The 12318-nt window shown below is 39.6% G+C and overlaps 2 protein-coding genes across 2 annotated transcripts; both read right to left on the bottom strand.

The window, feature by feature from the left end:
* Positions 1 to 2145: 2145 nt before the first annotated feature.
* On the bottom strand, positions 2146 to 8533 carry LOC122664579 (replication factor C subunit 2-like). Its single transcript, XM_043860456.1, has 7 exons — positions 8318 to 8533; positions 7951 to 8057; positions 7775 to 7876; positions 7415 to 7610; positions 2691 to 2819; positions 2409 to 2603; positions 2146 to 2326 (listed from the first exon to the last, which is right to left on the bottom strand). Exons 1-7 carry the CDS (start codon positions 8480 to 8482, stop codon positions 2216 to 2218), a joined length of 1005 nt encoding a protein of 334 aa, XP_043716391.1. The 5' UTR covers positions 8483 to 8533; the 3' UTR covers positions 2146 to 2215.
* A 1047-nt stretch (positions 8534 to 9580) lies between these two features.
* LOC122665049 lies at positions 9581 to 10426 on the bottom strand. Its single transcript, XM_043861105.1, has one exon. The coding sequence runs from the start codon at positions 10414 to 10416 to the stop codon at positions 9685 to 9687; it is 732 nt and encodes a 243-aa protein (XP_043717040.1). The 5' UTR covers positions 10417 to 10426; the 3' UTR covers positions 9581 to 9684.
* Positions 10427 to 12318: the final 1892 nt, after the last annotated feature.

Below are 12318 nucleotides of genomic sequence, written 5' to 3'. Positions count from 1 at the left end.
TGTTGGGAGTGTACTGGTGAGGTGGCACAGGTTTAGTGAGTGATGTGGTAGTTCCAAATATGTCAGGGAGTTCTATTACAGAGTCTACATGTGACAACCAGTTGTGAGGTGAGCAACAAGCTTGATGAGATTGCAAGCCACATGACATTCATGATGAGGTTGGGCATGGCATGATGAAGATTCATGTTGATGCATAGGTAATTGCGTGTGCTGAGGTGGAAGCCTTGGTGGCAAGTCTGGCTTGATGGCAGCTAAGGCACAAGGGCCACATGGCCAAGGCAGCTAGGCCGTTTGGTGTTGGTGTAACAGCTTCATGGAGTTTTTGAGATACTTTCTAGTCAAATTTTGGAAGAACTAAAGCTATGAAGAGTGGAGATCTTTGGGCCAACTTTTCAAAAAAATTTGAATTATGACAAACTGATATCAGAATGGGAAGTTATGGCATGATCTTCAGGCATGACTCGCTAGTTGAAGACAAAAGTTATTACACATCAGTCAGGGTAAAACAGATTTTTGGGAACTATGCACTCTACCTAGGTTGAAGATGTCTTCATATGAAATTTAACCCTTCGAGTCTTTTCTCCAATGCCATTGGAATTGGGTCATTTGGATTTCGGACGAGAAAGATATTGAAGTTTGACTGGACAAAAACCCGAAGGTGTCCTGAGTCATTGCAATCACAAAAACACCACTGGGTGCTGTAGCTCCCTGGTAGTTGTAGCTACTTAAAACTTGATGTTATAACGTCAAATTTGAGTATTGAGTAAATGCTGAGATCAATGTGACAATAACTCCGTATACGTAGGCAGTTTGCTAAAGCACGTATATCTTTGCATTGTGGATGCCCATTATGTTGGATATTAGAGTACTCAATTGTAAGATGGGTATGCACACCGGATAAACCTTGCTATAGAATTGTAGACTGTCTGTAATTGAGAGGCAAGATACGTTATATGATTGTGTATGTGCTAACTAGTAAAATTGGGAGTGCCCCAACCAGTTACAACGACTTATTGCTAGTGTCAAGTGTTTTTGTTTTTTGGTGAAAAAGTGTCAAGTGTGATACATGATACAATAGTTATTAATGAGACAATGCCTGGATATCAACTCAGGACAACATCATGTGTCTCAACTCTTGGCAACAGGTTTGGGCAAGTGCCAATGAGTGTTTTAAGTGCCATCATCTTGGGGGATCCATAGAGTGAGTAAAATTTGGAAGAATATTTTGTGACCCTGATTCACCCCATTCTCAATCTCAACTTGGTTGAGAACAACTAGAACCACCAGATGTAATGACAGAGTATACAGAGACAACAAAATTAGAATTGAAGAATGGTAAATATAAATAGTATTATACTACCTCTCAATACATTTTGAACCACAAGAAAGGCATCTTGGTCAAAAATTTTGAACCACTGGGCAGACATCTTAGTCAAACTGACCATTAGATAGGGAAGCCCCGCCCCCCCCCTTTGGATTAACCTCATGTCAAGTTTCAGGTTCCATCTCCCTACATAGCCTACCAAGCTAGGAGTAATTGCATCTCACAGGTTTAAATGAAATCACCACAAAAGTGCTAAAGTTGAAATGTCAATCAATCTCTTTCACTTCTCCATTTAAAACGAAAAAAGGTGAATTGGGCTGAGACTTTCAAACTGATAGATGATGATGTAGTTGGAACGTCCACACAATTTGACTAACAAAAAAAAAAAAAAACACAATGTTAGATATTTGGGCTGTGTTGGAAAGCCTCTCAACACAAGAACATGTAAACAAGTTTTTCCCTAGTCAGCTTTTATTTAAAAAGCATATTTTTAGTAAAGAACACCCCATCAACTGGAAAATATTGCAGGAGATATCCAATGTGACAACCTGCATCTAAAGTTTCTCAAGAAACCAGTAAGAAGGATGGTTATCTGTCCCATTAGAGAAGAAATCTATTTTCCCTGTAACATGGTGGCTTATAATGTTTTAAACTCACCTAATTAACTTCTATCACCTTCAACCATCTCATGATTCAGTCCATCAGATTTGATTATGACATGTGCATGATTCCTAAATGTTTGGAAGGGTCTCATTTAAACAAGCTGTAAATGTTTGATTCACCATGGCATATAAACCAAACTTATGTAATAAAAGACATGCAGAAGCCAAATTCATGATCCCATACACATCTTTGAATATCCAAGAGATCTTAGCTAAGACCAGGTCAAACCTACATGGCTTTAGCAGTTTCCCGAACTAGAGCAAGCTTGGCTAGGAGACCAGATAGCTGAAGAAGTGAGCCAACTCCATCACAGATCCTCATGTGTGCAAATCCAGTTTCCTGTGAACTCATGCAAAAAGAAATCAGCCATTGGTGAGGCACACTGTACAGTATATGACATGCTAGCAATTACCATGCATACCTTCAGGAATTCTAATTTTAGATACTCGGCCATATCATAGTTCTTAATTATCCGGAAAATGGTTGTGATTATATCAGTTGGGGAATAGCCCAAATCATAGAGATGCTTCAGCCCAGAACAGGCATCATCAAATTTCCCCTCAAGTACATTATGTACCATATTCTTCACGTGTAAGGGGTGAGGCTGGTCACAGACCTGAAAAACCAATTACAAAAAATCTGGAACTTCCTGCAATGAAGACTGCTAACCAATAAGAGAAAGTTTATGAAAACTCTTTCTAACCTTGAACACATTTTCTTGATTGACAAAACGAAAACCACTGTATGTGGCCTGCAAGTTATTCAAAGCCTGCCTCATATCACCATCAGCAGTGAAAATAATTGCTTCAAGGCCTTCGGGCACATACGGAACCTGCATTGGTTGCAAATACAGATAAATTCTTACACAATTTCACTGATTTGTTAAGAGCATTACCACTTGAAGAGTGTATGATAAAGGGATTTGGCAGTTTATTAAAAACACTGGCATAACAACTGTCCCATGGGTAGTATTAAGAGGGTCTAGGCCCAAAGTACACCTTTGTTGCTTTTAAACCCAAAAATCAGTCTTAAAAAAAATAAAAATAAAGATAACAATAGCAACAAGCAAGGACCACTAGCCCCACTTCCCGTCCATCTCAATTTAGGTATAAGGTCAAATAAACTAAAGCTACCCAAAGAATGGTCTATCTTTCGGCTCCCCCTCCCCCTTATAGTGACTATTAAACACCTCCCATGAAAAATGAATTAGAAAACATTGATTTAAATTACTGAGAACCATGGAAAAACCAGAGAACAAAATTCAGAAAGCTACTATGCAACCTAAACTAGAATGCTGCAAAAGTAATTACCGCCTTTCAACAGGGTGGTCATTATGCTAGAACAAAAACCAGAGGTTATAGCCTTCAGAAAACATGGAGAAGTGGCAACTGGCATAACAATCGAAAAACCGGCTATCATTCAATTTTCTTGCTTTCCGTTGAATTCTATATAGAAAATTCAAGACAAAAGAGAGAAAAAGGAAAAATATAAGACCAGGGGAATGAATTGAGGAAAATAATTAAACTAGTATAGAAGCATGTAGGAATATTAAACTAATTGAACATACAAAAAATAAATGAATTAAACAAGCAATTGAGAGAAATAAACCAAAGGTTATGACAAAATATGTTTATGAATGGATACGCTTAACAAAGCTACTCCTCAATTTGGCTGATGTACCTTGCATTCCTTGTGCATAAAATTTCAACAATAGAGAGGAAGTTGCATGCGTGAATTGACTTGTGTAAGGTTCCATATGGATATATTATCCACCAAGAGAGAACAGGAGAGGGACATTTATAATTTTCTGAGGCCTGGAATAGTGGGCCTTCTGGAAAGCTACTAGGTAAAAGCTTGAAGACCTAGAATTTAGATATTGGGAAAATCTAGATTTTCAGGTTCTCAAGAGCCTAACAAAAGATGATAGTATCATCAGTATATTAAATGTGTGGAACCTGAACCATGTCTCTTTTCCATTAAATCCTTGTAGCATATCAGGTGGAGCACAGTCTGAAGAGGTTTTAAAATCGGAGGACCTTCCTTGACACCTTCACTAAAGGTAAAAGTACAAACAAGCAACCTCCTCTAACAGAAAAGTACTTCAGCAAACCACAGGTTAACATTTCCTATATGGCATCTTCATGACCAAGCCACCCTTACTCTCAACCTTGAGGTTGTGGTTTTGACAGCCATGGCGGGGGTTCGAGGGTGGCAGCCCCCAAGGAAATTGTTTTAGGGCTACATGGGTTTTCGGTAATGTGTGCCTATGTAGGTTTCTCCTATAAATTTGTATTGAGGGTTCATTCTCTATAGCCTGAGAGAGGCATGAGGACGAGCGGCTGTAACCCTATTCTCAATTGATAGTGCAGCAGATCTCATCTCACTGTGGACATAGGCAACCTAGCTGAATCACATTAATTCTTGCTTTGAGTGATTGTTTGTTTACAATTTCCATTCGTTTTTATTATTATTATTATTTTTTTGCATCATTTTAGATTTTCATTTCTATAATTATGCTCTACCTTTTCATTTCTATAAATATGCTCTATCTTCTTTCCGTTTCTCTTCTTCCCTCGTTCTGCCCTATCAGTACTACAATCTCTCAAAGACTGGTGTTGATCTCTCTCGTGCCCTTCACTCTCAGCCTTAAACTTTGGGGTTTGAATTGCTACCCTAGGGTGACCTATGCCCATCATTCCCAAAAATCGGAAACAGATTGGTTGAATTGGCTGATTCGGATCGGAATTGGTCGTGACCGATCCTGATTTCGGTCGATTTGACATGGCGGATTCTTAGTCCAAAACCCTATTTTCAAAGATCCGAGGGCCGATTCAAGGGTTTTTTGGACTGATCCAGACCAAGTCAATGATTCAATCCCTGATTCCATGTTTTGAATCATTGCCAATGCCCTAGAGTTTCAGTCCAAACCAGTTCCCCAGCCAAGAGAATCATGCTTCAAACCATTGCTGGACCTGCAAGTTCCAACTTACCTGATTGCAGAATTTTTTTAACCCATTGTTAGGCTTCAGATTTGATTATTGGTTGAATTGGTTTAGCAGAACAATGAGTTATGAATTTTCCCTTGAAATTTCAGCTCTAACCAAGCTTGTGTGGGAGCGAAAAACATCCCGGAAGCCTAACCTGTTCTCCACCTTTGGTTCTCGTCCGAAGGAAGAAGATGACCTGGTGTCATAGTTGTCACGGCGTCTAGGCGACCCAAGGCGTTGGAGAGGGTAAAAAATCAAGGCGACACCAACTAGGCGACCAAGGTGCCTGGACGCCAAGGCATCGCCTTGACAACTAGTAGTTACAAATCTGCCACAACTAATAGTTACAAATCTGCCACTTCCCTTTAATACTTGGATTTTGTTAATTGAGTGGGCCCATAAGCGAACCAAACCAGGGTTTATGAACCTCATATTGTATCACCCACAGGGGACCAGTTTCCATTAATGAAGAGGTAAGACATAAGCACCTTGGGATCCACCTTCTCCATCTAGACCTAAGACCTTTTCTAAGAATACAACCCAAGAATTTCTGGTCCACTTTTCCTTTTTTTCCCCAATTGTATCTTTTGGCTTAACCACTAAGCAGCATTCAACATAGCGTTTGACATCTTTCTCAAAGGACGTAGTTGCTTTGATTGTCTATAGATCTGTACTTTCAATCAAAGGGAAGGCATGTGGTAACAACCCAACCTACGGGCCACGGGGAGGGCAGTGATCTTTCAGAACTACAAGTTAGGCTCTTTAACGTAGTACTGTATTTGAAAGACTCAAAACAGCAGCAAATAGACAATCTTTAAATAACAGAATAATTCATGCTATTTGGGACAATCCTAGTAGATCTAGGAGAAGGGTATTTACTATTTAGGTAATAAATCAGCAAACAAGAACACAAAACAGGGTAATAGATTCACCACTGAAATCTGTTATGAACTAGTGATTAAAACAGATCTGAAAATCAGTCTATCGATGAGAATATAAACAGTAACCGAAATAGGGGTAAAACAGTAATTTACCAAGTCAATTCAGAAATTAGGGATTTGTAGTGGTTCATAGATTGATCAGCATATGACATAAGCAGTAGATTAAATCTCAATATCGATTTAACAAGAGAGGTTAAAACAATAGCTATAATGGAGGGTAGGGAGCAGAATGGAAAAAAAAATACAAATACAAATATCTCAAGATCAGAAGGTCAGAATTAGGTCAAACTCATAGAGTTCACCATTAGGGTTCCCGAATATATGGTTAAAATCTTGAAGGAATCTAATGGCCAGATTGCTTAATCTCCAAAAACATGTAACATGTAAATTCTAGGTATAACAGGAATTTGCAGAAAAATTCAAGGTCTGAACTTGTTAATGGCAGAAATTTAGAAGATAGATTCAATAAAACCAGTATAAGAATAGCAGCACAAGAACATGAGTGATAGAGCAATCCACCTAGGCTTCACACCACAAGGTGTTCGATTGAATCAAACACTAATATACCTTGATCACACACAAGGGTTCTCTTGATCAAACACAGGAGATTTCTTTACATCATGAAGAGAAGAGCGCAAAAGCTTTTCATTAACCAAATTTTGAGTACAATGCTGGTCTCCTTTACAAACTTATATAAAAGACTTAAAAATAAACTCCTACACTAAAAAGGAAAGGCCTAACCCAATCCTTAACTAATAAGGTAACCTAAACTGACTAAGAAACTGAAATAATAAAGGAAACTAGGCTCAAACCATGGTCAACTTTAAGTCCAAACACGCCTATGACTTTAAGTGACAATGTAATAACTAAAGACAAAGACTTAAGAGTGGATTGGAAACCCATAACCAAACTCAGCTAAACATAACCTATTCTGATGTGGATTCCACCAACTTAAAACAACTAAAAAATAAATTAAATTCTAATAAGGAAATCCCGTATGCAATCTTACTACCCATGTTTTAGGCCCATGAAAGTGACCTATTACATTAAAAACCCAACAAACCAAAAGCCCAACATGCATAGAACCCAACCCTACACTTATTCCTAATAAAATAAGCCCATTTTGGTGATGAACCTGCACCACTCCTAAAGTTTAAGAAGCAAGAAAGGGAGTTCTTAAAGTTTCCCAAAATCCAAATCCAGTCAAATGTTGGTTTGCCCAATTTTTCAAGGAGTTTATTTGGGAGCATGGAGCTTCACAGAGGCATAAGACTCTTCAAATGGAATGGATATCCTCTCTCATTCAATTTTGTTTCTAAAACACAAGAAATAATGCAAATCACATCCACCTATGGTCCATTTTGTCCATTTACATGGTGTATATCTTACCCACATATCTACAGCAGAAACTACACTGCTCCTAAATGGCTGTTTACTGGTGCTACTCAATGGAGTAAAATTAGTACAACAGCAAAAGAAATAATGGCAACACTGCATACCTGCTCAGCTTCGACCACTATCATAAGACGGGCAAGAATCTCTTGGTCTGATAATCTAGAAAAACGAACAAGTGCACATCTACTCTGGATGGGCTCAATTATCTTAGAAGACATATTACATGCAAGAGCAAAACGTGTGGAGTTTGAATAAATTTCCATTGTACGCCTCAAAGCTTGTTGTGCTCCAGATGTCATACTGAAATTTGTCCCAAGATATAACCAGGATATGAAATTAGGTTTGCTAGAATATACATCACCAAATTCTAAGAAAACTCTCCATATAAATGAAGAGAGAATTACATAGATAAATATCAGTCCAGTGACGAAAGGAATGTGGTCAACATGGGTTAGTATCAGCACCTGTCTGCCTCGTCCAAAATTATTATTTTGTGCCGTCCTGGGGGCAGCGTTACTTTCTTCTGGGCAAACATTTTAATCTTGTTTCTCACGACATCGATTCCCCTGAAACAGGAAATATATAACAATAAAAGGTTTAACAAGAAAAACACAAGACAGAGTTAGACAGCTTATGCTACCTGTCATCAGATGCATTAAGCTCTAGCACAGCTTCCTTGCAATTTGCTCCCAATAGCTCATGCGCAAGGGCCAGAATACTTGTCGTCTTACCAGTTCCTGGAGGCCCCTGAAAATTGCAAAGGAAAATGTTCCAGAAATTCATTACCTGACTATTCTACTAAATAATCGGAAATTCTAACTAAGCAACGACAGTGCTATCGGATTGGATTTTATGGAGTAAACAAAAAGTAAGAAGAAAACCTAAAAAACAAAGAAAAATAGATGGAGGGGAACAAGAAAACACCAAAAAACGCGAAAAGTTAAAGAGTATATATTGTAAGCTTGGGGAATCAAACAAGGGGAAGTAATGAAAGAAGTGGTTCTTACGGCCAAGATGAGATGGGGCATGTTGCCATCTCTGGCGATGACTTGAAGCCTTGAGACGGCATCTTCGTTCCCAACAACGTCGGCTACTTTGGTCGGTCTGTACTTCTCCACCCATGGGACATCGTAACTATTGCTGCTTGATGTCGAAGAAGATGAAGCTGCCATTGCTGGATTTGTCACGCCTTAAGACCCCTACGTCTACTTTGAACCTGATTTTCTCTCTGTCAGTGAAGCGGATTGATAATGGGTTTTTGAAACCTCGCGCACTCTCCCTCGAACCCTAAAAATTGGAGGGAAACAGCGTTAACTGTCTTTGGCTCTTTTCTGCGAGCCTGAGGGTTTAAAGGGTCATTATCCTACGATCAACAACTCTATGGATTTGGATCCTCTCCAATGAGTTGGAGAACCCAGAGACAAATCCAATGATTGGGTTGTGTCACACACATCCCGATGTAAATTGCCAGCCTTTGGAATGCATATAGCACATCCCAGCCGTTAGATGCTCATTGAGTGATGGCTGGGCTTGCCTCTTCAGAAAGGATCCAGATCCCAACTCTATGCGGGACATTTTCCAAAGAAATGTATGGTTGAAATTCCATGAGAAAAATGCTAATACATGGGTTTTTTTGTTTTGGGGGGTGGGGGGGGGGGGGTGGGAGGGTTACTTTAGTGTATGATTGAGTTATACATTATTAATTTAAGATCATTTCTTAATGTGTTAGGTACTTGATCAGTATGCCAAAAGCTCTATAACACTAATTCTTTGTTTTCATTTTATTCCAGTTAGTTTTCTTCTAGATAACATTTTTTATGACTCAAACCTATGACATGGTGCCGGTTTTGATACCACATGTCAGTTATTTAGCTGATACACCAAAAGCTTCAGAGCTTATGGAACTTGCTAAGTCAAGTCCTTTAACCTACCCCATATTAAGTTGCCCAATCTAACGCCCATACATTAGATCCAGTCCCATTAAGTTCTTTGTTGAATCTGACTCCCAATTGGGTGTTAATGGATGGGCAAAGTTATTTGTTTGGTAATAGAAGCAAAAATGCGATGATGTGTAATTTTGATTGTTAGATGATATTGAGGCCTTAGAGAAAGCAATCCAATGGCTTTTTAATCTAGATGATTAAGGAAAGAAAAGAACGTACCCAGTGCACGAGGCTCCCCTGCTTTCACAAAGAAGTTAATGGCCATTATTATATATTAACTTAACAAAAGCTAGAAATTAAACAGAGGAGAGTTTATTCTAAATTTCAAATAGTTTAAAAAGTCTTTAGTACCCTTGCGGTCCACATTATTTACGACAAACTTGAAATTAAGCTGGAAGTAGGGATATCCCTACGGTTTAAGCTGCAGGGAATCACTTCCGCTCCTCTATTTCATGGATATGGACGAGCTCCCGTTGAGGTTGTGGCGACGTAACAGATGGAATTGGTGCAATCACCCCTGCGGCCGCTTCTGATCTTCCACATTGGTCCACGCTCAAGTGAAACAAAGCCTCCATAGGGATGCCAATAGCAGTGGGACCTGGAACTGGACCTGGGCCTGGGCCTGGGCATGTTAAGTTCCACATTCCAGCTGGACTTGGATCGGGCTGACCTGATGAGCCCACTAAACTCACTGCCACATTCACAACTCCATGTCCCCTGGATCCATCTCTTTCCCGGACACGATAGCTCAGGTGCCGAACTGTCCCGGCCGGCCATAATCCCTCCAAGATATCGGTTGCCGGAATCCCACACCAACCCAACTCACACTTCCTCCCCCATGAACGTGAAGGCTTGGTGAAGATGTGAAGGTATATGCAAGAATGTCTCTGAGAAAAAAAGGAGTTCCCGATGGGGATATGAAACTTATCACCCCAACTAGGGCACTCACCTCCTGTTGTGTCCACCTTCGTTTGATACACATAACGGGCAGAGAAGGGCACGTAAGGAGGGATGGTTGGAGGGTTGGTGGTGAGAGTGATGAATGGTTGGAGACGACGTTGTGGGAAGAAAAGAGAGGAATCCTTAGTCCTCAGGCCTTGGGCTGATATAACTGTAATCTCCAACTCTATAGGCTGGTGATCATTCTGGTTTGTCTTAGACATCACCACCAGGCTTCTTTAATTCCTTCTAAATCTTTATCACCATTAATGAAAGCATGAGTAACAAAGAGCTCACTAATTTATAAGTACAAAAAAAAAAAGCAGTACAGAGTACAAACAATACTACACAAAGAGACTTCCTTTGAAGTTGAAACGTGGGTTACAGTGAAATTTCGTTGTGGAAATATAAAATTAAAAAAACATATATATGAACTCTTCTAAGTAAAGTCTCCAGCACCAGCACGAAGCCAGATGTTATGGAAGACCTAGAAAAAGAAGAAGAAACACAGAAGGATCCAGCATATCAATATATATATATATATAGATAATGGATTTTCTATCTCAGTCGATTAGTAATGGCTCATCAGTAGTAGAAAGTTCTTTTTCTATCTTCGTTTTTCCAGGAAAGCCGTATACGTTTACGTTGGTTTTACGGCTACAATAGGAATTTGGCCACAATCTGTGGCAAGAATTAATAGAGAGAGAGAGTAGGACAGGCCAGGTATGTCGTTCTTTCTGGCTTTGGACTTTTGAGTGTCTAATAAAATAATGGGATTCTGTTCACTGTGCCACAGTACAGGCAGTTGCGCCCAGGCACATGGGGATGGGAGCAATGATCACCCTGCCCGTGAGTGGCAGGCCCATGTGTTTGGGCGCATCCTGCACTGCGGCATAGAAAACATTCTCCCTAAAATAATAATCTAATTCTAGTGGTATTAGGTTATAGGTTTTAAGAAGATGATTAGGTAAGGTCCTCAAATACAAGACACCTCAAGTGCAGGAATTGGCTCCTGTCCTGCAGTGGCAGGAGCTAGAGCGTCCAGCACCCCTGCAATTGCAACACCTGGTCATGTTTTAATTTAACGGTCTTATTACATTTAACCTATTATTTTAATCCACCCCTCCCATCTACGTCTCTCACCCGCCTATATCCCATTAAACCTGACCCGTATTCCAATTTTTGAAATCCAAATCAAAAATAAGAGAGATAGGGTCACCTCATCTCCCCTGGTTGAGCGAACGGTAGCGAGTGACGGCAAAAGGCGACAAAAGGTAATGTGACTTCTCTCTCTCTCGGATTTGGCTGTCCCTCATTTTCGTTCCTGAAAAACCCTAATGAGGGTGCTATTTGGGTCATTTTCGGTGGAAGTGTGTGTGCTTTTAATTACACATTTTGCCCCTAATCTATTTATGCTCAAAATAGAAACAAATGGTTCATTTTCATTCCTGAAACCCTAATGAGGGTGCTATTTCTTGTTTTTACAGGGGTTTTTACTGCTTGGTTCTTCTCTTCTTTGTGCGACTCACATTTTCCTGTGGATCCATTTGATACAATATCCCACTATTTGGATTAAAATAGGGTCACGTGGAGCAATCGCAGGGGGTGCTGGACGCTCCAGCTCCCACCAAAGCAGGACAGAAACCAAGTCTCTCAAGTGGATGAAAAAGGTATTTTGAGGATGCACCTTAAAATGCTTTTGTTTAAAACACTTCCCCAAATGTATATACATGGTCAGATACACCTTTTGGTACACTTGAGGGGATAAATGTCCATATAGCTGGCCGTTTTAAAATTTAATTCTGACTGTGTTTGGGGTGGAGTATATGTCTTGTGATGGGGTTTGGTTGATCAGACAAAAAGAGAATACGCCGAAAGCTAGGTGGGACAAAAAGTCATAAAATGCCCCATTTGTTTGACTTACAGACAATAACAGAGGATATATATATATATAAATCCTCTTTAAAGTCTTGGTATTAATGTATTAAATTACTCTGCTTTGTACTTCACAACCCACACTAGATAGATAGTAGTGAGTTTTTTTTTTTCGGTAACAGACAGTAGTGAGTTTACTTTTCCTTTTCTAGGAAACAACCTTTGTTGATGATTGAGGGGCTTTAGTGGAT

The sequence above is a fragment of the Telopea speciosissima genome, chromosome 6, assembly GCF_018873765.1.
Source record: "Telopea speciosissima isolate NSW1024214 ecotype Mountain lineage chromosome 6, Tspe_v1, whole genome shotgun sequence".
Lineage (NCBI taxonomy): Eukaryota > Viridiplantae > Streptophyta > Magnoliopsida > Proteales > Proteaceae > Telopea > Telopea speciosissima.
Note: the sequence above shows the minus strand (reverse complement) of the source record. Positions and strands in the feature narration are given on the sequence as shown.